The sequence below is a fragment of the Notechis scutatus genome, chromosome 6 (assembly GCF_049901735.1).
Source record: "Notechis scutatus isolate UNSWTSFEM ecotype Mainland chromosome 6, rNotScu1.2, whole genome shotgun sequence".
Classification (NCBI taxonomy): domain Eukaryota; kingdom Metazoa; phylum Chordata; class Lepidosauria; order Squamata; family Elapidae; genus Notechis; species Notechis scutatus.
This window is the reverse complement of record NC_142014.1, coordinates 50,753,053-50,776,863: the sequence shown is the minus strand read 5'-3', so window position 1 is coordinate 50,776,863 and position 23,811 is coordinate 50,753,053. Positions and strand designations below refer to the sequence as shown.

The window sequence follows — 23,811 nt, the reverse complement described above, 5'->3', positions numbered from 1 at the left end:
TTTTAAGCCATTTCATTCATTCATTCATTCATTCATTCATATATATATATATATATTATTTATATTTATATTTATATTTATTTATTTATTGTATAGTAGGATGGATAAAACTGAGGAAACTTATTTTGGTAATCTCCAGATGTGATCGATTATATTTTGGCTGGGAATTCTGGGATTCAGTTACATCAAAGATACAGTATGTGACTAGGAAAAATGTACAAGAAAAAATAAATCACAGAATTAGCAGACACTTTGGAATTGTATTCATTTTTAATCAAATCTTTTCTGAAACAATCTTTATTCAAAACCTGATTTAAAAATATAAACATCTGAACATATGGTGGAAAAAAAAACAGTCGCTAAAGAATAACAACAAAAGAATAAAAATTACAAAAATCCTAGAAAATTAAGTAAGCCAGCCAGAGAAGCTACTACAGAAGAAATGCTAGAACTGTAACAAAAAGAACTTTTGCGATTATTTCAACTACTGACATAATTGATTCCATTACAAGCAAACATCTATAGTGCAATAGTTTGAAATTCTGTGCATTAATGGACAATTCCAGTTCAATTTTGGAATCCAGGAAATTTATAATTCAGTGACCTATAGGAATTTCCTTACACAAAATATGAGGTTTTTTTTTCTTATGCTTATGCTTATAAATGGGCAACTGGCTTCTGGTTGATTATCTCAATGCATGTGACCATCATTAGCGGTCTAATCTACATAAATAAGAACACGTGTATATTCTTATTTATGTCTACTTAATTGGATTGCATACTAGTGAACTAATAGCATCTCCAGTGTGTGTAGAGGTAGATCTCAATTCATGTATAAAACTGCCATCCTACACAAACCATTTTTCCCCCTCTGCTGAGATACTACAAGCATACCAACAGGGAATGGTGAATCCTTAGCAGTTTTCCAAGAAGTTATTCAACTACTGCCTGTCACAAATTAAAAGGACTGAATTTCTTTGCTTTCACCTGCTGCTTTATGAAGTTGAAAGGCTGCTCCAGTTCATTGTTGGGTACAGATACCACATAACTACTCCAGAGGGATTAATCACCACTGTGAAGTTGGTAGCAATCTTCAGGTCACTGATTATTTCGCTAGTGTATACATCCTGTGCCTAGCAAAAACAAAAGCAGATAAGTGGATAAATGATCATATGTGCATCTACTATGGAACTACTCATATATTTTAGTAGCTGTTCCATAGCAATGTTTTATCCCAATTCTAAAATACTAAATAATCCTGTTACTCCTTTATCACAAATGAATGATAGTGTTGGGGGAGGGGCTGGAATTTTGGGTTTATGATTTATTTTGCTATGTATAGTTTTATCACTTGAGGAAATAACCTGATTATTAAAGAATATTTTTAAAAGTCAGGGTATGGCCATATTAAATTCAATAACATGGAGCAAATATAAGTAAGCAATACTGTGTAGTATTCGAGATTGTCAGTTTGTCATCCCCTCTCCCCTAAAATGTTTTCAGCAATGCAGAGAAAGGACACATTCAGGTGTCTCTTTACTTACTTCATAGACGACATTCTCTGTAAAATTGAGCTGTGCAAGGGAAGTTGTGTAGAGATATGGCATGTCTGTCCTCCGACTAAAGAAAACCAGAGCACTGGCTGAGTGGGAAAGGGGCCGCAGAAATACTTCAATTTGAGATTTCTCCTACAAAATCAGATTGAAAAGCACTTTTTTAAAAAAAGGAAACCTTCCCCAGAACATAAACAGGAAATAGTGATGTCATCATATAGGAAAAGACTATTCTGCAACTGAAATTGTTATGAGTTATGGAGCTCATACTCAATCTAACCCAATTCATAGTGCTCTAATCTGGGCCAAAAACCTCATGGGGAAGGAACCCACATACACACAGGCTTCCCTACCCTTCTTCCTTCCAGATAAATTAAGAAAACCACCGTGACAATGGATCTGGAGTATGCCAGATTGCTGAAAGATATATTGTCTCCTAAGCTTCTTAGAAGAGAGGAGCGTTATGAATGTACAGTAATAAATGTCCTTGGCATAATTAATGATCTTCCCACATAAGAGGGTCAAAAGGCAGGACTATACATTCTTGAGTTCCAGGGATTCACATAAGGCTCTCCAGACACTTGGTCTTCATTACCTGAAGGATTCTACGCCCTTGAATTCCCAGGGGATCTTGGTTAATTGTAATCATAAGTTTGTTTTGTAGAATCTCCTTGGCACTTGCAGAAATAACACGGAGGTCTGTGGACATGAAAAGTGGAGCAGCCATAATTGTCCATAAGGCCATCTGGGACTTGGACTCTTCAAGGCTCAGGCCAAAGTTTCCAATTATTAGCTGTAGAACAAAGAATAGGTTAACCCAGCAGTGGATAATAAAGTCAAGAATGAAAGCAAAAGAAAACAAGAGCTGCATATGGACTGATTCCAAGAGACCTCTTGTTGAACACTGGTGACTTTTTATTTATTATTATTATTAATTTTTATTAATGGATTTACCTATATAATAAATAAATTAGATAACTAGGAAGGTTTACTCAATGCCTCTGATTGGACTAACCTTCCCCAAGGAAATAATATCTAGGCTGAATGAATTCCAATATCCCACTGGGCAAACACAGACATAACTACAGGTAGTCTGTGATTTATAACAGTTCATTTAGTGACCATTCTAAGTTACAATGTCACTGAAAAAAAGTGAATTGTGACCATTTTTCACACTTACAACAATTGTGGTGTCTCCATGGTCACATGATCAAAATTCGAACACTTAGCAACCAATTCATATTTATGATGGTTGAAGTGTTCTGGGGGGTCATATGATCACTTTTTGAGACCTTCTGTCAATGGGAAAGACTGATTCACTTAACAACTGTGTTATTAACAACTACAGTGATTCACTTAACAACTCTGGCAAGAAAGGTTGTAAAACAGAGCAAAATTCCCTAAACAAGCATCTCATTTAGCAATAGAAATTTTGGGCTCAATTGTGGTCATAAGTCAAAGACTACCTGTATTAAGTCCTGCATCCTAGGGATGCCAGTTTTCTAATATAAACATTAGGTGTAAAACTTACTAAATTAATGAAGGTAGAAGGGGATAATGAAGCTTTAAAAATCAGGCATAAACAAAACAAGCCATATTTTCGAAGGACTGCAGGATACCTGAATCAGTACAATATATGGCTACTGGTCCATCCTTTCAATGTAACATATTTTTGCAAAAATTAGCAATATATGCCTATTTGTATGAATCATTTTACTAATTGAATTCAGGTTTTCTGTGATATTTCTAGTGTAGGTTATACTCACTGAGATTAAAATAATGAGTATGTAACAGCAAATTTAAGAATGTAACACAAATGGCTTGTCTACTTAAATTACCTGCAAGAGTTGAAAACAGATGAAAGAACATATAAATTCCTGCCAGCAGTCACCTTCATTAGTTTTTTTTCTAGCTTTAGCATTCCAAAGAGAGTCTCCCTCATCCACTTAGCTTTCATATTATCCTCTTCAGCTCAACATTACCATGTCAGGGTCATTCCAATGGCCAGGGCCAGCTGCTGGCTGAAGTATGTCCTGATTCTTTGAGAACCATTCCACAATAGAGAGGACACTTTCCCAAGAGTCTTGTATGTCACCAAAGTTTCTCCAGAGGTTACATATATTTGCTAAAAGTGTATAGTTCACCTAAAGCAAAACAAATGCACGAAACAGAATAATTACAGCTTGGCATGATTTATCTTTTGGAAATGATCATTAGTTTACATCATTTTGGCTACTCTGGATGTATTTAATATATGGGGAAATACTGTATATATTGGAAAGAAGAAAGCCTAAGTTAAACGATTAGCTATAATTATTTTGTTATCCAACTAAAGCAACACAGTTGTGTAACCACAGCAAAGAAAAATGGATAGAACTCCACAAAGGATGTGTTAACAGAATAACTATCATTCATAATTACAGTATCATTGTATCACTAATGATTAACAAAATATGTAACATCCAATAGCACTATATTATTATGTAATACTACATGTAGTAATAAGCTTGTTAATTAAAAAATTACTACTTCAGCCACTAAAATATTGTGCCAACAGATCTAGGTGGATTGATGCTAGACCTCAATACAAGATTAAAGAAACGTATCTCTTGCAAATTAAATGAGTGCATTAATGGATCCCGTGTTGCACCAAATTGGTCAAATGTGATGCAAAACCTTCATTTAAAATTCAGAAGATGTTCAAGGGACAGAAGCTTTAACATCAGCCCCATCCTTCCTCAAATACAACTCACTGCAGGTGGGAGTCCCCCTTGATAAGCTGGCCAGCTGCAGGAATAGGCAATGGGATGACCTGTTGCATTCAGAGCCCTGGACATTCTAGGATAACCTTTGGAAAACAAGAATAATTATCCATCTGAATTAAAATCAGAATTTATTTAAAGCAAATTATTTTAGTTGGTTGATGCTTAATATAATTCATATCCCAAGTCTATATTTGACACCTTAAACAAAGCCAATTAAAATCTACTATTTTAGCAACTTTTGGTGCACTGACAAAAGAAGCAAAACAGAGGCATGCTAAAGCCTTGGACTTTACCTTGGGCCTGTTCATCTGATGATGAGTAGCAACCATCTAATTTCAGCATGTCCACTCCCCATTGTGCAAACGTTAAAGCATCTTGTTCAATACAATTTAATGTAGTACCCGGATAACCTGCACAAGTATGGGTGCCTAGATCACCATAAATGCCAAGTTTCAGACCCCGTGAATGAACCTGCCAAAATATGTCATGACTTGTGAGATCAAGACCCATGAAGAATCTGTACATTTGAGGAAATAGTAGAAAAATGGTTATTGTTGGTATTGGTGAACATCTTTTTTTAATCACTTCCTCAAAAGCTCATCTCCTCCTCTTCCTCCTTATTTGCAGATTATCTCAACAATGTTGGTTTAAATTGAAATTGGTTACTGGAAGAGTGGTTACCTAATGTGTAGGTTGTTAAAACTATGAATAACTAGTTACCCAAACAAACTCCCCAAGGATGAACTCTTATTTTGCAGTATGTAAATTTGTAAAAGTTTCCACCAATGGCAAGATACAAATATGAACTAGATAGAACGCTGATCCAGCAATATTCAGTATGTAGCAGCATTTTCCCCATTTTATAAGAATACAAACATTTCTGCTGACTGAGTAGCCAGTTCAAATTATGCTTCTGCCCATCGTTGCATAAGATAACAGAAAAAATTTAAAAGGTATGTTTCATTATTGCTTCTTACTCAATGGCCAACCCTTCCTTTTCCAATCTAATCCTTTTCAGATATGTTGGGTTTAAATCCTATCATCCTTTTTCAGCACAGCCATTCCCTTTGTTGGAAATGTGTTAGGAGTACTGAAGGTCTGAATATCTGGAGGGTACCAAGCTGGACACAATAGAAAACTGATGAGCTTTTCAAAAATATCCATTGCCAAAGACTAAGTTTGAAAACATAAGAGTTTGAATTGGCAGAATAATCTGGTGGCTTAGATGCAGAATTGTCCAGCAATGTGACCCTCTAGATCAGGGCTATCAAACTGCCAGCCTGTGGGCTGGATGTGTCATGCACTGGCCACAGCCACGGCCGGTTTAGCAAAGGGGCAAAAAGTCCCAATACATCACGTGATGACTCCATGATGATGTGACTTTGACACTTCTAGATGTTCCTCCCTGGGTAACTTTGAGCAAAAATACTTTCACTCAGCTCAACTTACTATACAAGTCCAGGTCTATGGCTGTAAATTGGCCAGACCTGAAGAATCTTCTACAGCAATTAAGAAGGAAGCCTTTGATCTTTTGGAGAATTCACAAAGTTCCTCTGGAATTTCTCTACTGTTGGCTAAGCATTTGATCTTTTTAAAAAATCACAGCTGGATCATTTGATCTCTCTCTCACATCAGAAATATTCACTTACATAATCTGCCAAGGCTTTGATCCCTCTGGGAAACCTCTCAGGATCCGGAATCAGATGTCCCATCATATTCCGCTTCGTTGCCATCCAGCAATCATCAATATTCACGTACTCGTAGCCCAGCTCCCTCCAACCATCCATTGCCAGACGGTCCGCCATTTCCATGAAGAGAGTCTCACTGTCCCACAAATGGAAAAGCAGTTTATCGGAAACAAGAACAACAAGCCAAATGGCCAATGTGAAACAGATACTGGGAACTATCAGACATAAAAAATACTGTTCTGACAAAGTCAGGCTTCACACTGCACTGACATAATCTGCCACAGTCATGCAATAGTTTACTCTCTACAATAGATTAAAAGGTTCATTTCTCTGTCAGGTCCCCACTATCACTCTTTCATACTTAATGTTTTGCTGCAATAATCTGGAAGTAAAATTAAAATAGAGATTCCTATGGTATTATGTTTTTATCAATGTTCTTCCTTAAGGACAGGATCCTTCTGTTTTCTTAAAAGCATGCCCCATTCAACCCATGTCACCTTGAGAATAAACTAAAAGCTTGTAGGCTTGGCTCTTTTATTGGTTCATGTCAAACAGCTACATGTTTGTATACTGGGGTACAAGGTAAATTAATTAGTGATTTCCTCATATATTTTCATTAATATTTTGATATAGCAAAATGATTCAGCACTCTTTTCTCAACTACGCACAATGAGAAAATTAAACTACACTTTGGCAACAACATTCAGAGAAGCATGACGGCTTTTAGGGGAGGCAGATGTTGCCCTGGAGCTTCAGATTTTCTACGTTTGATGCCATCCCTCATCTTGAATGCCAGGATTCTGAAACTCAGGAACATATCTGGAAAAAGATTTGGATTTTGTACCTCTTCCAAGGTTCTTCCACTTACCTGATACAATTATGGGGATCTGCCTTGCAATCAATATTACAACGAAAGCGCTCCCAAGCAAGCCACCCCATTGGGGGCGTTCTCATAAGTCCATTCTCCAAAGCCAAGGAGAAGGCATGGAGTAGAAGAAGGAAGATAACACACTTCATGACCATGGATTTGAGGGATGACCACTGCAAAAGAGGTGGGGAGAGGGGGAAGGAAACATAGTGAAATATCACTTTCTACTGTTTCCATTCTGCTCCAATGGCATCTTCAACCATATCTAATGAGGTTAAATATTTATAAACTTTCAGTTCCCCCTCCCATTTCATTATGTTTCCTTTTTTTCTTTCTTTCACTATGTGCAACAGTGAACTGTTGAAATCTTCAATTAGAGTTACCTTTTTGCTTTGAACCTGGAAACTATGGTTATCATCTTCAGAACAACCGAACATCTTACACAATCAAAACATGCATATTACCAAGATAAAATTTTATAAGTTGTCATTAAGTCCTTGCTCTTTTTCCTTTCCTTTGAGTGAATTTTGATTTTGGTAACTGTCTGGTCTAGTGCCTGCAATTTTCTTGGCAAAACTTTTGGAAATATTTTGCCATTGCCTTTTTTTTAGGGCTAAGAGACAGTAACTGGCCCAGGGTCATCCAGCTGCCTTCGTGCCTAAAGTTGGATTACAACTCACAGCCTGGTTTCTAGCCTGGTGCTTTAACCACTGTACCAAATTGTTTCTCACTTGCATATTATTTTAAATTCTATCACTGATTTTAAGAGCACTGTTGATATTTCCCAAATTTATTTGTTAAAGAAATGTATATCGTTACCTATGCAAAATAACTCTGGGCAGCAAACAAAATGCAAACACAATACAATAAAAAACTTTTTCAAACAATAAACTACAGCCCTGTAGTAGAAAATCACATTCATCTACCAACCACCCCATGCTGGCTCTGTCTAAATTTACTTCCTAAAGCAGTCCCTCAACCAGTATTGTTTCATTTCATACTATAATGCCACTAGTTGCCATCAGCGCAATGCTCTACTCTTTGGCAATCTTATCTATAATCCACATGCTCTTTATCACTCTTATTTGTGTCTTAAGTATCTGAGAATGATCCACCCAATTTGCAGGAGGAATTTGGCAAACTTGTATGACAACAATTGAAAAAGAAACTGACCCTGGATTCCACTTACCCTTCCCTGTTTCACCCACAACACACACAAGCTCCCAGTGTTGCATTCTGGGACACATGTTGCTGTTCAGAGCAGGATCCTGAAGCACACACAGTGATGGAAGCAAAATTACAGGCACAGCATTCCTATCTAGCATCTATTACACTACACATTCATAAAGATGCTGAATCCACAGGTTCACTAAATTCCTGTACATCTCTGTGCAGCTCATGAAATGACGCAGCCTGGCACTTTGAAGAGCATCAAGTAAGGAAAGTTGGCTTGTGGCAGGATAATTAGCATATAGCAATTCCCAGGTTCACTATCTCAGGGGTCTCCAACCTTGGCAACTTTAAGACTTGTGGACTTCAACTCCCAGAATTCCTCAGCCAGCAAAGCTCCACACCTGCTTATCTGACTGACATCCACAAGGAAGGAATCTCAGACAGCTCAGCCAGAGGATATTTTTGCAAGGCCTTTGGAGAGCCACTTTCAACCACGTGATACAGTTTTCACTAAGATAAATCTTATGTACTCAGCTTTAAGTAGCTTCATATGAACCTTTCTGGGATGTGCAGATGCAGAATCAGGCATAAGAACAACGCCTGGTTCCGCTTCCAAATTGGCAATAAGTTGCCTTACACACAATGTTCTTGTTTGGAATGAAACAGAATTGCAGCACCTGGCCCAGCTGCACCTGGTTAGTATCTGAATGGGAAACCATAAAGGTGGGCTAACCTGAAAGTTAAAAAAAATCATGAAGGAAGTCAACAGAAAACTTTTTGCAAACTGTTGCCAAATCTACGGCTGTGGCCACGAAATTCCCAGGAACCCATCCTCCCTCCCCCACTTTCCTTGTCCCGTGGCTGCTGCGAGCCAGTTTCCGCATCTGCAAAGCAACCATCCGGGTGCATCAAAACAATGGGGAAATGTGTAAATTCGGCATTTATTATTTAATGAAAACGTATTTCATTGATGGTGCAAACGGCCTAAATTAATTCAAATCTGTAACTGTAACCATCAGCAGCAGGTACTCTGGAACAATTATTCGTTTTTCTGTTCATTTGCACATACTGCGATCTTTGATCAGACAAAGAAAAAGACTGTTCCCCATCCCGACCGTTCACGTATGTCAGCCATCCAAAGACACATTGGGACACTTACGCTATCAGGCATTAAGACGGCAACCAGCACAGAATCAGCCACCGCCGAAAGCCTGCAAGTCGGTCGCTTTCCTGCACAGGGCAGCTAATCACGTGCTCGCTTCCTTCTTCCGATCAGCTGATCCCTTGGATTGCTCCAGACAGAGGACCGACTCTAAGGTGCTGATCTCAGCGCTCTGTCAACTCCACCACCGCCCTCGCTTTTGTCCCGAAAAAAAGAGGAAGCAAACGCTCCCTGTGTGTCACATGTACGCGACCGTCGTTTGAGCTCAGCCCTTTTCACTCGGTACTTAGACGGAACTTAAGTTCCTGCGCCGTTTCTCCCAGAGAGGTTTTGGATCGTCCAAGGTTCAGAGTAGTGCCGTCCCTTCCATGTCCCTTAGCAGAGAGGCATCCCCTGTTTATGAATCTAATGCAGGGGTCTCCAAACTTGGCAACTTTAAGACTTGTGGACTTCAACTCCCAGAATTCCCCAGACAGCATGGCTGGCTGAGGAATTCTGGAAGTTGAAGTCCTCAAGTCCCAAAGTTGCCAAGTTTGGAAACCTTTGATCTAATGCAGTGGTTCCCAAAGTGGGGGGATGCCTTAGGGGGGTGCTAAGAGGCAAGGGGGCTGGCAGGGGGGCGCTAAGAGGCAGCAGGGGGCCGTTTGAGGCGCCAGCCAGCCCTGCAGGTTCACCCATTGAGGCGCCGGCTCTGGAGCGGTGCTACAGTCAATGGGTGAACCTGCAGGGCCAGTGCCTCAAACGCCCCCCTGCCACCTCTTAGTATCCCCAAGGGGGCCAGGAGAAGGGCGCTAAGAGGCGGCAGGGGGGTGTTCAAGGCGCCGGCCCTGCACATTCACCCATTGACTGCAGTAATGCTCCAGAACCGGTGCCTCGAATGCGGCAGCATGTTGGGAAAAGCTGCTGCCACCGCTTTCCCAAAGTGCCGCCGCTGTCGCATTCTGTCTGTCCGTCCATCCATCCATCCAAAAGGCCTGTCTGTTTGCCTGCCTGTCTTCCTGCCTACCTACCTGCCTACCTGTCTTTCTGTCTACCTACCTACCTACCTACCAATATATCTATCTGCCTGCCTGCCTGCTCTCTCTCTCTCTCTCTCTCTCTCACTCTTTCTCTCTCTCTCTCCATCCATCCATCCATGTTCGAAGCGGTGGCCCCGCAGGCACATCGGGAAAGTAGAGCAAAGCCAGTCTGAGAGGGAGGGAGGGAGGGAGGGAAGGAGGGAAGGAGGGAGAGAGAGAGAGAGAGAGAGAGAGAGAGAGAGAGAGAGACCTTATGCATCAGATTGAAATGAAGCTTAGTTTAGACTGAGGCCCTTTTCCACATTGAAACATCTTTGGCTTCTATTAAAGGTTTTGTGGACAAAACATGGTCAAGACTATCAGGAAGCTCTCACATTTTGTTGAGACTTTAAACAGGATCCATTGGATCAGATTTCCACCCTAAAAATTACTTTTCCCCAATGTATTACAGTGCCAATTCTGAAGGTAAAACCAAAATGTACTGGTAAATTACAAGAATACACACACACAGACACACACACACACTCCCTTCTAACCCTGCTGGAGCAGGTGATTGGACTAGAATAGATATCTCATCTTTCTCCTCCCTCCCTCCTTTATTTCTTTTTCTTTCTGTCCCTTCCTTCCATCCCCCCCTCTTTGTCCCTTTTTCTTTCTTTCCCTTTTCTCTTTATTTTCTTCCTCTCTTCCTCTCTTTCTTTTCTCTCTCTCTTTCCCTCTCTCAGGCTCATCCCTTTGGATCGGGTCACCAAACTTTTGGACCTCAGGGACCACCAAACTCATAATTTTAAATCCCGGAGACCACTAATATGAATTTTGAATGACGGTGGCTTTCTGGCGTTGGTGGGAGAGAGAGAGAGAGAGAGATCTGATCCAACCTCTCTCTCTCCCTCTCTCTCACACACAGGCAGGGGTGGGATTTAGACCCCTGATCTAAAGCTGTCAAAACTCCAAAACCTGGTCAAGTAGCTCTGGAGAGGCCAGTCATAAATTAGAACACTTGCTAAACAACCGGTCATTAAGTGAAGACCACTTGTATTTGGTTTGCCAGTCACCTGGCCACGCCCACCCAGGCACATGACCAGCAAGCCACGCCCACCCAGTCATGTGACCAGCAAACCACACCCTCAAATTAGGCCACACCCACAGAAATTTGAATCCCACCCCTGGGTTGGGATGAGGATGAGGATGAGTTTGTAGCACCAAGGGGGCAGTGGACCAAAAAAGTTTGGGAACTACTGATCTAATGGATGGAAGAGACATTAGGAGTGCCTTGCCTCAAAAGTTGTAGGTGGAATAATTTGCTTGGATGTCTCATCACAATACAGGACATTCTTCTGGTGGCACATTTATGAGCTGAAGTGGTCCAAGGTTTACAAAGCAAACCAGTAAAAATGGTTTAAGGTTGCCTTTATGTCTATGCCTTATAATATAGCATGGAACCAGAGATGCAGGTGTGACTATACAGTGGAGACAGGTTAGCTACAGAACCCAGGGAAGCAACTCTTCAGATCTCTTTTGTCCCTTTACTCTGAACTGTTTTAAACTCACCCATCCTCTCCCCCTTTCTAGTAATATATGACCTTATGCCAGGGGTCTCCAAACTTGGCAACTTTAAAACTTGTGGATTTCAACTCCAGAGCCGCAAGAGAATCAAACAATGTCTTACGACAGGACAGAACACATAGCTTATGTTGGATCCACAGATTAATCTGCTGCCATCCATGGAAACAAATCCTATTTTAAGGCACTGGAGCTTCTCTGTGGAATAGGAAGGGTGGGAGTGAAAGGGGGCTACCATAGAGAGTATTTTAACTTACTGCACCTGTGTATGGTTTTCCAATTGCCGTGGCAGATAGGAAAGCACTCCAGAGGGTTAACATCATTGCCCAGAGGAACATTGGTTGCCCTCTCCCCTTTTTGGAAGAGCTTTAAAGCTCCTGCTGCCTTAAGAAGTTCAAAACATTCTCACAGATCCATCTCATCCTGGGCACCCTTTTTTTGAACTATTACCATCTGGCAGACGGTACAAGATAATAAAAACAAGGACAAAATAGGCTGAAAAACAGCTTCTATCCCAGGGCAGTAACTCTATTGAATTCTACTGTATAGTGCAATATTAATGCAATATCAGGGGTTTTCAATTCAATGTATACAATGTGAATGATGTGTTTGTGTTTATTTTCATAATCATAATGTACACTGAAGATGGTATTTAATTTCACTGTATGAGGTGCAATGACAATAAAGTAAAACTAAGCTAATCTTGTGTTGCAGAATTTCTTGGGCCATTACAGGTTGTCTTCCTTGTTTTTAATGAGTTCATTTCAGATATTGGAAGGAGAGGCCGAGAAGAAACAAAAAGAGCAACGCCTAATTTCAGTCCCTTTTTTTTCATCTTCTTTTTCAAATCCCTCTGCAGCAACTGTACTTCACCCTTCTGAACAGGTACGATAGTTGTTTATTAACTATCATCCTCGGGACCAGAAAGTCGATTTGATTTCTAGCGTGTACTCTCCAGAGCCAGCCCGCCTGGACAGCGTTCTTCAACTATACGGCCGACCCATGACGCCCAGCTAAGCAATCCACCCCCTAGCAATTGCTTGCGGATCCTGTTTGTTTCCCTGACTTCCGTCTGGTTCAGATGTACTCGTGGCCTCGCGATGCCCTCTCGCGGCCGAAAATAAAACCAACACATTTAAAAGAACGCTGGGGTTCGGCACGCGTAAAACGGTAGGACTCGAGTAGTCACAGCGGAGAGTTACCCCTCGCCTCTTTCAGGTGATGCTTTGAGGTAGACAAGGAGTTACACTCTAGGGGGAGGTTGGGCCAGGACTGGAGAAGACGAAATTCAAATGCCAGTCAGTGACCAATCTCGCAGGTGACTTGAAATCGCCTCCCAACCGATCCGTATTGTCGGAAAAACAAAATGGGAGAGGGAGGGACTATATATCCATGACCATGTGTGTTTTTGGAGGAAAAGTGAGAGTGCATAGAAAAATCAAAAGCAAAACTTCACTTATGTCTCAAATACAGGTTCTCCAAATAAAAGCAACATTCTTCGGACTGGGAAGAGAAAACTTCGGCTGAGCTGGATATTACCCCACCCAATTTATGTTAAAGGAAAAGCGATACCACCGCGCAGGAGAGAAAAACGATGGAGCAGCCTTTACTTGTTGACGAATGGCCTGCTTCTTTCCTACTTGGTTTTCAGGACCCCAAGAGAAGGGGGGGCTAAAAAGAGGGAAACCTCCCTTCGGGAAGCTATTGGAAAATCTGGATTGCGAAAAAAACTCCCCCCCGGATAGTGGCAGGATTTGCTTCTGCTCTAATGCTCCTACGCTCCGGGTTTTGCCCGAGGAGCAGGGCACCGTAACAGGGGAGCCAGCAGAGGAAAGGAGGACACGCCAGGGCTTAAGAAAAAGCAGTTAAAGCCGAAGGTAACGTCGTCGTCGGTAGTAGTGTGAACAAGGTACGATTGTGGATAAGCGTCGCTTCAGCTTTTTAGGATAGGCCTGTCCCTAAATTTAAAAAATGTTTCCGATTCCGTTAATACGGAGGTTCCTCTTCACTCCGCTTCCACACACTCCTGAACTAACTAGCCTGCCTTTTCTTCTGTCATTTAAAAGTTGTGAAAAGGGTTTTCTATCCGAGAGAAAAGGTGGGGGGGGGAATTCCGGGGGTAACTTTTAGTCTCTGACTGCTCCGGGTCTGCCTAAGATGAGGAAGTGCACTCCATGACTCTGCTGGAGAAACCATCTATTTGGCCTTCCCCTGTTACTTGGGAAATTTATTTATCTGAAATACAGCCTCCACTTATCTGAACAGTCAGCCCAAGTTGGTGAGGGCTCTTCTAGAGCCAGGGTTTGGGTTCATCCTCCTATCTTTACCTGGAGATGCCAGGAATTAAACTTGTAGCCTCTTGCTTACAACAAAGTGGCACTTTATACTTGGACTTGTGCTGTATATAGAAGTATATAACTGCAACAACTTCTTTTGGATCCTCAGGATGGTGCCTTCATCTGATTCCCAGTTCATATCTCAGACTGCCTTAGGGGATCCTTACCATTAGTGTTTACGTTTTTTTCCTGACACAAAAAGATAGAACCCCACATGCTTCACCAATTGTTCCTTTGTGGTGTAGCCAGGAATGAGATCAGCCTGGCACTTATTGGCCACTTTAGACTGGTGTGGGCATCCCTCTCCCAGCTATTCCTTGGGCATTGTGTTCCATTGGCATTCTGATTTGAGCAATAGCCGAGTCCAATTTTTTCTAATTGGTTTCTTTTAAATATTAGATATAAAATGGTAATCAAGCCCAATACTGTTATAAAAAGCAATCAAAAGGGGCTGCTGCTGGATCCAAATATCCAAGGATAAAGACAGGTCTTAAAGAGTTTGGGCCTGCCATATATGGAGAGGGAGAGCATAGGAGGAAACCACCAAAAAGGCATGCTTCCCTGCTTTCTACAAGATGGTAAATTTTAAAAGAGTAGGAGGAGTAAGATGTACTTGGAGTATGTCTTCCCAATGGGAGCATAGGGGCAGGCAGATGTTTCTGGGAGAAAGCGGTCCCACAGGTAACCTGGTATTATTCCATGTAGGACATTAAAAGTGATAACCTAGTGGTCCCCAATCTTTTTGGCACCAGGGACCGATTTCATGGAAGACCATTTTTCCATGGACCTGGAAAAGAGATCATGTCCCTGCTGCTCATTTCCAGCTGTGCGGCCTGGTTCCTAACAGGTCACTGTCTAATACCAGGGATTGGGAACTCCCGTGATAACCAGCACCTTGAATATCGCCCAGAAACCTATTGGGTACCTGTGCAGTTCATGAAATAGCAGTTTTACATGGGCGCAACAAGCTGTGCCCCAATGTCTATTGCTGCATTCTCAATTAAGCTTCCAGATGGTCTTCAAAGTACCCCATGTAAAATGTATTACAGAATCTAATCATGAGGTTATTAAGGTATGAATGACCATGAATGACCAGGGCTTCACAGTCCAGGAATACACACAACTCACATTTTCAGAATCTATGAGTCCAAGAAAACCCTGAGATTACATACCTAATCTGAATGTGGCAGTGCCAACCCATCCCAGGACCAAAGATGGAAACACTTCAATTCTTGGATCTGGGGGGTCCCAAACTCTTAATGAAAATCCATGGTCATTTACACTGCAGGTAGCAATTTGTTTGCAAATAAATGTAGTCTATAACCAACTTACAAAGATGAACAAGAATTTTTCATGTTATCAAACAATGCAATGAGAGAATCTCTTTGTATTATTTTAGCACCAGAGGTTATATGGTCTAGCTCCATAGAGTTTGTTACTTTATAAATATCCACAATAAGATCCTTAGAAAGGAAGGTTAAATAGCAGAAAAGCAGCATCCATTGGAAATGGGGTGTAAAAAGTGGTGTGCATGATGACATGATTCAAGCCCTGCCTCGTTTAAATAGATCATCTTTGGAGTGTACATAAAAACAGTCATGCCTTTGCCTGCATGGTTGTGATTGCCATCTCCCTATAATCACCCCAAATGTATTGTGTCAGTATTTTATAGCAGTAGTGCATATGTATATGCATAATGCTATATTCAGTTTTATCTGGGTTAATAATCATGTGATAATTCAGTACATTTCTTTGTTCTGGAAGGCAGATATTACTACAATGAAACTCAATGAACGTAGCGTGGTACATTACGCCAGATGTGACTCGCCAGCCGATCATACTGGCTTTCTGTGCAAGCGTATGGAGCGCCATCACCACAACCATCATGTCTCCTCTTACCAGCGCCGCTGGTTCATTCTCAAGGGCAACTTGCTGTTCTACTTTGAAGAGCGGGAGAGCGGTGACCCCTTGGGTCTCATTGTGTTAGAGGGCTGCACTGTGGAACTATGCGAGGCTGCTGAGGAATTTGCTTTTGCCATCCGCTTCGATAGCAGTGGTGGCAAATCTTATGTGTTGGTTGCAGACTGCCAAGTTGCCATGGAGGCTTGGGTGAAGGCACTTTCACGGGCCAGCTTTGATTATATGAGGCTAGTAGTCAAGGAACTAGAGAAACAGCTCGAAGAGGCTCAGAGGAGCTTAGCTGCTAGCCATAAATCACCAAAGAAACTGTCTTCTGGCCGCAAAAGGCATTTATCCAATCCCATGATGATATCCATGCAAGAGCATCCTGTCATCTTGGAGAACGGTTACTCCACATGGGACAATAGTTGCACTCTTGCAGAAATGGCATGTTCTGATCTCAGTGGAGGACTTCTGAAGCCCCCACCTTTACCTCCTCGTCGAAAACTGACAGGCAGTGCTATAGGTGGAACATTTTTGGCTGGGTCTGCCTCTGCCACACAGGAAAGTCCAGTATCTCCAGAGACTACCTGCTTCTCAAAGTTGCATAATTGGTACGGTCAGGAAATTGCAGAGGTGAGAAGAGAGTGGATGGAAAGAAAGAAGACAGTAGAAATAGGAACACATTGAAGAAAATACATTTTGCAGGACAGAGAGAAATGGACGTTAGGTTTCTACAGGCCTCTTGAATCACTTATAGAATCATATGGCTGGAAAGGATCTTGGGGGCCTTTTAGTCCAACATTCTGCCCAAGGCAGAGTCCTTATTTTACTTGCAGGTTTTACTCCTAGTTTATAAAATCTAAGAAACACCATTATTGCATCTTCCAGACTGGATGATTAATTAAAAGTCTGCTTTCTATTTATTGCCACTTACACCTTATTGCCAGGAATTTTAAAACCACCATATTCTTAATTATGCACCATTCAGAATTCAAGAAGATATTTCTAAGAAATCGCTGTATTAGCTCAAAAAAGAGTGTTCCAGACCTTTATTTCAGAAAGTCTACTTCTCGATGCAAGAGAAGAATCCATGTGTCGTTTCCTCCTTTTTGCTCCATGTAATACTATTAATTGTACTTCATCTGCATATTGTAGCTATTTTGATAGATGCTGGAACAGTATAGTAGTGAGTTGCCTTAACTAATCATTAGAAAAAAACAGATCATACAATTCATACATTATATTTTAATGATAGGCATTTCATATACTTTAGATTTTCATTCAGATGAGGACAAAGCTGTGAAAAGTTGCTTCCCTAAGATCATCTCAAGAATTTATAGTCAATATATATATGTATGTATGTATGTATATTTTCAGGAACCTCCATCTCGTGGAGTCAAATGTAACACTGGGCAGCCCTCATAAAACATAAGAACAGTATATGATTCATAGTCATACCTTAGGTATGCCTGACCTTACTTGTGTTTTTTCTTTCTTTTGGAACTTAATCTTCATATACAGACATTGAATTAAAACTGTTGGCACTGAAAAAATTTACATCTGACTGTTTTTCACACCAACCCCGTTGCAGCATCCCCATGGCCACATGATCAAAATTCAGACACTTGGCAACTGACTCATATTTATGACAGTTCCATTGTCCAGGGGTCACATGACCACCTTTTGTGACTTTCTGACAAGCAAAATCAATAGGGAAGCAAGATTTGCTTAGCAAACACATTACTAACTTAACAAGTGCAGTGATTCACTTAACTGTGGCAAGCAAGGTTGTAAAATGGGGCAAAACTCATTTAACAACTGTCTTGCTTAACAACAGAAAATTTGGAGTCAATTGTGGTCATTAGTCGAGGACTATGTATACTAATACAAAAGGCAGAAAAAGCACAAGTAAGGTTACCTAAGCAACACAATCTAGATAACAAAAGCCAAATAAATAACAGCAGCTACTTAAATTGTTAATGTAATGTGTGATGATATAATCCTCCTCAGTATCTCTTTTATACAATAGTTTCCTAAGACTGGACTAAAGCTGTATTTGTTGCTTTTGATACTTTGTTCTAGTTCCATCCATAATATTGCTACAGATTAATGGCAGAAATTCATCCAAAGCAATCTTACATAATTTCATGTGAATATGAGTTTAATTTAGTGTTCAGCATTCATTATCTATTATTCTGCTGCTTTCTGATTGTGGGGGCCCATTCACAATTTAATGGCCCATATTTATGACCTTAACATAACTAATTATTGAATTAATGAAACAAGAATTATTTATTACCTTACAAATTAATACAGCATTTGTATGGTAATAGTCAGCAGTTATATACTTACCAGTAGTTTACTGGTCATTTGCAATAATCTAATTATTTCAGAAATAAAAATAATTATGTTGACTGCTCAGTAAGATAAAACTAAATTGTCATGATACATACTAGTAAAATTAAGTTTGGGGAATTGTATGAATTACTTTGTGATTGACATATACCTGGTTCCGTTTTTTTCCTCCAGTAGTTTTGATCACAACCAATAATAGTGTTATTAGTAGTTTTAAAAAAGCATGCTAAATTGTATAATAAAGCTAATAACCTCCTATAACATTCTGGTAATGTTATATTATATATACATTGCATGTTACTTTAAATAAAATATGTTTTATACATTGCATTTTACCCAAAATAGTACAATAAAGTACAATATTATATTATTATTTGTGGCTCAAACGTAATGATTTTTTAAAGCAGTATACACTCATTTTATATTTTCCAGAAGGGAGTCTACCTTAAGCCAAAGAAAAGTATGTTACATTGGAAACAAATTTATGAATTGCACAGATTTTCATGAATCATGTTTTACTTCATTTACACAAAAATATGAAATAATAAATGTTAGTTTTTAAAGTCTTGAGAAAACTGTATTTACTTTAAAGTTGAAAGGTTTATCAAAATTATAAACTTGTAAAAGAATAAAGAGACCAACAGTCTGTGGCCCATAAGAAAAAGAGAGGTCACCAATGCCTCTCCGCTGCTGTTCCCAAGCTACTAGCATTTAGAAATAGCATATAGATTGGTCATGTGGCAGTCCCTGATAATTTTTCTTTGCAAAGTCTTATCTTGGGAGGCCATCACATTTTGTAGAGATTCCTAAACTTGCAGTTTTATTCTTTATTGATATATTTTTGAAGTAATCCATTTCTGATTTTATCTTGTTGCTTGGAACCGGAGGCTGCTTCTGCATGCTGTTTGTGCTGCTCTTACCAGTTCAGCTTTTGCCCATTCCTATGCCATTATCTAAACTTGATGATTGAATGGACTTTTCTGTAATGGATTTTTTTGTGCAGTAGGAATGTTGGAGCTCTTGAGAAGGAACACTTCACTGAAAAGGAACTTCTGCTTGCCTTTGTTACGAGATACTCCCTCCACCACCACCACTATCACTGGAAGGTTCAGGGGCTATCTAATAGCTAGGATTTCACCAATCCTTTATGCAGAGAAAAAAGGTCTTGCTGGCTTCAACCTCCCATCACAGTGACTGCTTAGATTTAATACAGCAGAAGCTCCCAACCTCTGGTCCATAGACTGGCACCAGTCCATGGCATACCAGGACCTGGGCTGTGCAAACAAGTGAAGCCTCATCCGTGGGATGCAAGCAATGTGTGAATCCATGACCCCTACAGTGCACGGAAAAGCCTCTCTCCTTGGAACCCGTCCCTAGTACCTAAAAGGTTGGGGGGCTGCTGTTCATGAAGCACGTGAAGTGAGGAGCATTGGTTGAATGTCCAGTTATGGAACCATCTATTTATTGAACAGATACAGAATGCTTGCAGCTAAGTTGGCAGCAAGGTAGGCTTTGAAATTTTCAAAAGGACTTGAAAGTGGTGAAAGTGCATCTTGAAGAATTAGAAGGATTAGAACCCATATTCCTAACAGGTAGCTGGCTTTAAAGTGGAAAGCAGGTCTTTTCTTTGTAGTACAGGGTTCATTTGGCCTGGATCTGGCCAGAAGCTACAAAGAATATACCAGGAATCCAGACGTTTGCTGAGGTCTCCATTCTTAGCCCATCTCCACCTACCTTCATCACTATTATAAGAAATAAATCCAGGAGCCACAGTCATGTTTTTCCTGTCCTGTTTAAATTTTATAGAGGATGACTTTGGAAGGTAGAGGTAAGATCATTTACGAAGGCAACAATCAGATAACAGATTTGACAGATAACAGATACTCAGAGTTGGAAGGGACCTTATAGGTCATCTAGTCCAACCCCCCACCCAAGCGGGAGACCCTACACCATTTCTGACAAATGGCAGTCCAATCTCTTCTTGAAAGTCTCAAGTGATGGCGCTCCCACAACTTCCGAGGGCAAGCTGTCCCATTGGTTGATTGTTCTGTCAGAAAGTTTCTCCTTAAATCTCTCCTTGTTGAGTTTCCATCAGTTATTCCTTATCTGGCCTACAGGCGCTTTAGAATCAGATAAGGTGACTTGAATCCAGACCAAGACCTTGGTCATTCTATACACACACCCACACCCAATTCACATGAAGATGAAGAGAAGAGACTGAGAAATAAGTCTGGAAAGCTCAGGTTACAAGATTCCCAACGAACCACAAGACAGCAGAGATAGACAAGACACAACTCCGTTATTAAAATATTAAATTCTTCTATTTTTTTATTGGCAACTTTCAATGCCGCTCAAGAAAAATTTAAACATGTCATTCTAAATGGAAGCTTTAAAAAAAATCCCACCACTCATTCAAACTTTTCAGACACCCGCGATTTAAATAGTTTCTCCTTCCGCCTATTGATATCTCGCGAGGTTTGAAAAAGCACCGCCCACTCTCGCTAGTTCCGGCTATCGAGAAAGTGTCCGATTCCTAGGGGAGGAGCTGGCTGAAGGAGATGGCTTCGCGGTTGTGGTCAACGGCTGGCTCTTGGGCAAGGTCGCGACCCGTCGAGAATCAAAAGGCGCCCTTAGCAACAGTTTTATCTTCGCGAAATATGACTGTAACTCGGACTGGCGCCATCTTGCCTAAGCCCGTCAAAGTGAGTTGAGTGTGAAAGGTAGTCGTGCCTTCTCAAGGAGAAACGGGTAGGAACCAAACCGAGCAATCGCTTAGCAAGAATGGGGTAAATTGGCAGGCTGTTTCAGCCAATTGCGTGTGGCTTATTTGGAAAAGCGGATTATGTTGGTATTGGACCGTTGCCTAGCGATAAAATAAACGCTCGGGGCAGGCGCGGAAATAATACTGTTAAAGGGCGAGAACTTTATTTCGTGTCGGAGGACCAGTTCGACTCACTTCCTTTCTGTGACGCCCCCCGGCAATTACTTTTTTTTTGGGGGGGGGGAGATGAAGTGCTCCCTCCATCCTCTTAGAGAAAATATTACTAGAACCTTTTCATTTAATCTTGTTTTGCCGTGAGTGAGGTGAACGCTTTTGGTTAGTTCGGTTGGGCAATTGTGCAGCAGGCCGGCTTATCTTTAGGGGTGCCATTATCCCAGGGGGTCCCCAAACTTGGCAACTTTTAAGACTTGTGGACTTCAACTCCCAGAATTCTCCAGCCAACTATATTAATTAATTCATCCATTAGAGAATTCTGGGAGTTGAAGTCTTAAAGTTGCCAAGTTTGGAGACTTTATCCCGTTGCAAGGGGTTTCCTATTCTATAATCCCCGAAAACTATGCCTCAGTTGTTTTAGAAACTCAGCGGAGAAGGCACAAAAAGGCACAAAAGCCCCGCGTAAATTGAGAACAGAAGAGCTGGCTGGTCAGGAAGACTGCGATTTGGAAGTCGAGATAATCCAAACGAGGATACCGTTGTGCTCTGCGATCTGTTTGTAATTTGAAACAAGTAGATTTCCTTGTAGATCAGAGGTCTCCAAACTAGGCAACTTTAAGACTTGTGCACTTCAACTTCTGTGAATTGAAGTCCACAAGCTTCAAGTTGCCAAGTTTGGGGACCCCTGTTGTAGATAGTTGAATGTACCCTGAGAGCTTACACACTGGAACAAAACTTGTGTGTCTAATCACACTTGTCTAATAAAGAATTCTATTCATGCCCACATAGGAAACAACCTGAAGATGTATTTTATTAACTATATTATTCTTATGGGGTTGGGTACTTATTCGGTCTATGGATGCTTCATGATTTATTTGAAGGTAATTTTCAAAAATGCTTGCTCCTGAAAATGAGTACAGTAAGACAATAGTTAAATTTACCGAGGCAGCTGTGTGATTCTTTTTGTTCTTTCCATCTGTTCTAGTTATACTCTGGAAGCTATAAATTTGTTCATATGTATTCGCACGTGTGCCAAGAGATATTAACCAGCTTTTCATTAATCCTTGTAGATGCCATTTGGACTTGTCCGTGTGTTTGCCATTGTAATTCCCTTTCTCTATGTTGGGACACAAATCAGCAAAAGTTTTGCAGCCTTGCTTGAAGAACATGATATCTTTGTACCAGAGGATGACGATGATGACGACTAACAGGTACAGTTATTAGCTGCCCAACCCTTTTCAATGTTAACAGCTGCATGTAGCCTATGACTGGCATGTTGGGAGGTTTGGGAAGGTGATTAAATGAACAGTTGGTCTAGGACAAAAAAAAACCTGATAGCTCCAAGTAAAAATTAAATTTGAATGAATTGAAAGAACTGAACAAAATCTATTTTTGTTCTTCCCTCATGTTTTTTTTTAACCACGTAATTTGCATATTTAGGATGAAAAAACTGGATTAGTTCATGGTTACACAATTGAAAATTAAAAATTCCTTGCTGCCAACTTCAAACAATTTTATAATCTAATTGTGCATACATATTTTAAAGGAAACTTGCAGCTTCAAACTGAGGATGGAAACCCATCTATTTATATCTTTTCCATATCTTAACATCTTTTCATTATCATAGCATGAATGGTCCCTGTTCTTCTGATGCCTTCCTTTCTTTTTCCTGTTATCTTCTACATCCAGTTCTGCAGTAAAGCTAAAGTAAGCAAATGCAAATTATGCTTTACCTATTTTTAATTATATATGTCAATAGTATTTTTTGTATAATAATTACAACATGATGGGAATTGATATTCCAAGACTTTGTAGATACTTGGTATTCTATTCTGTAATAGCCTAGTATAAGTATTTTTGTTAAATACGTCTAAAATACACATTAAATTTGATTTAATAGTATTTGTGATCATGCAATAGTATTGTGTTTGTGATATGCATATTAATATGCATATGAATCTTTTCCATTTGAGCCAATGCATTCTTTGTTTCCTGATCAGGAAACAGGTATACACCATTTCTTTTCAGGCTGAAGTAGCACTCCAAAAATTAAATAATATCAGGACAATAATTATTTCCTTATGCCATTTTGCAGCATGCTGCATGTTTTAAAAGTGTTATCCAATTGTTCTAAAATATCTTATCACAAAATAGTTCCATAGTGTGAAATATTTCCTGTTTTTTACAGGTCTACAATGTGGCAGTAAGAGGAACAAAGCCATAATAAAATATTCTGATATCAATGTTTAATCAGCTCCTCTCAGATGGCTAATGAACATTTTGGGAACAGCTGGACTTCCTATTGTACCAAGGATTGTTCTGTGCACATATAAAAAAAAATGTTTAAATGATATATCTATTTAAGAATACATAGATATGCCTTGATTCAACAATTGTTGCATGCTTAGAGTGTACCTTATTTCTGAATACACTGGATCCCTAATTAATACAAATAATTCCTCTGGATAGTAAATTAAGAATTGGAGATCAAG

At 40.2% G+C, this 23,811-nt stretch overlaps 3 protein-coding genes across 8 annotated transcripts; 2 read left to right on the top strand and 1 right to left on the bottom strand.

The window, feature by feature from the left end:
* Positions 1-251: 251 nt before the first annotated feature.
* Positions 252-9,429, bottom strand: NAGA (alpha-N-acetylgalactosaminidase). Its single transcript, XM_026694782.2, is given in 10 exon segments — positions 252-1,022; positions 1,025-1,133; positions 1,545-1,688; positions 2,149-2,346; positions 3,536-3,697; positions 4,307-4,401; positions 4,612-4,789; positions 5,968-6,142; positions 6,875-7,047; positions 9,207-9,429. Coding segments are annotated over 10 exon segments (1,317 nt in total). The 5' UTR covers positions 9,219-9,429; the 3' UTR covers positions 252-951.
* Positions 9,430-12,872: 3,443 nt separating this feature from the next.
* PHETA2 (PH domain containing endocytic trafficking adaptor 2) lies at positions 12,873-18,754 on the top strand. Of its 4 annotated transcripts, none has more exons than XM_087968227.1 (3): positions 12,873-13,009; positions 13,265-13,700; positions 15,896-18,754. In XM_087968227.1, exon 3 carries the CDS (start codon positions 15,907-15,909, stop codon positions 16,714-16,716), a length of 810 nt encoding a protein of 269 aa, XP_087824353.1. In that variant the 5' UTR covers positions 12,873-13,009; positions 13,265-13,700; positions 15,896-15,906; the 3' UTR covers positions 16,717-18,754. The 4 variants fall into 4 exon arrangements, with proteins under 4 accessions (XP_087824353.1, XP_026550558.1, XP_087824354.1 ...); XM_026694773.2 differs by having other exon boundaries at positions 15,892-18,754; XM_087968228.1 differs by having other exon boundaries at positions 12,930-13,022; positions 15,892-18,754.
* Positions 18,755-20,875: 2,121 nt separating this feature from the next.
* Positions 20,876-23,804, top strand: SMDT1 (single-pass membrane protein with aspartate rich tail 1). 3 transcript variants are annotated; one of them, XR_003373558.2, is made up of 4 exons: positions 20,876-21,086; positions 22,390-22,530; positions 22,947-23,026; positions 23,508-23,804. XR_003373558.2 is itself a non-coding variant. In XM_026694781.2 (4 exons), exons 1-2 carry the CDS (start codon positions 20,943-20,945, stop codon positions 22,525-22,527), a joined length of 282 nt encoding a protein of 93 aa, XP_026550566.1. In that variant the 5' UTR covers positions 20,876-20,942; the 3' UTR covers positions 22,528-22,530; positions 23,009-23,026; positions 23,508-23,804. The 3 variants fall into 3 exon arrangements, 2 of the variants coding, with proteins under 2 accessions (XP_026550566.1, XP_026550565.1); XM_026694781.2 differs by having other exon boundaries at positions 23,009-23,026; XM_026694780.2 differs by lacking the exon at positions 22,947-23,026 and having other exon boundaries at positions 20,878-21,086.
* The last annotated feature ends 7 nt before the right edge of the window (positions 23,805-23,811 follow it).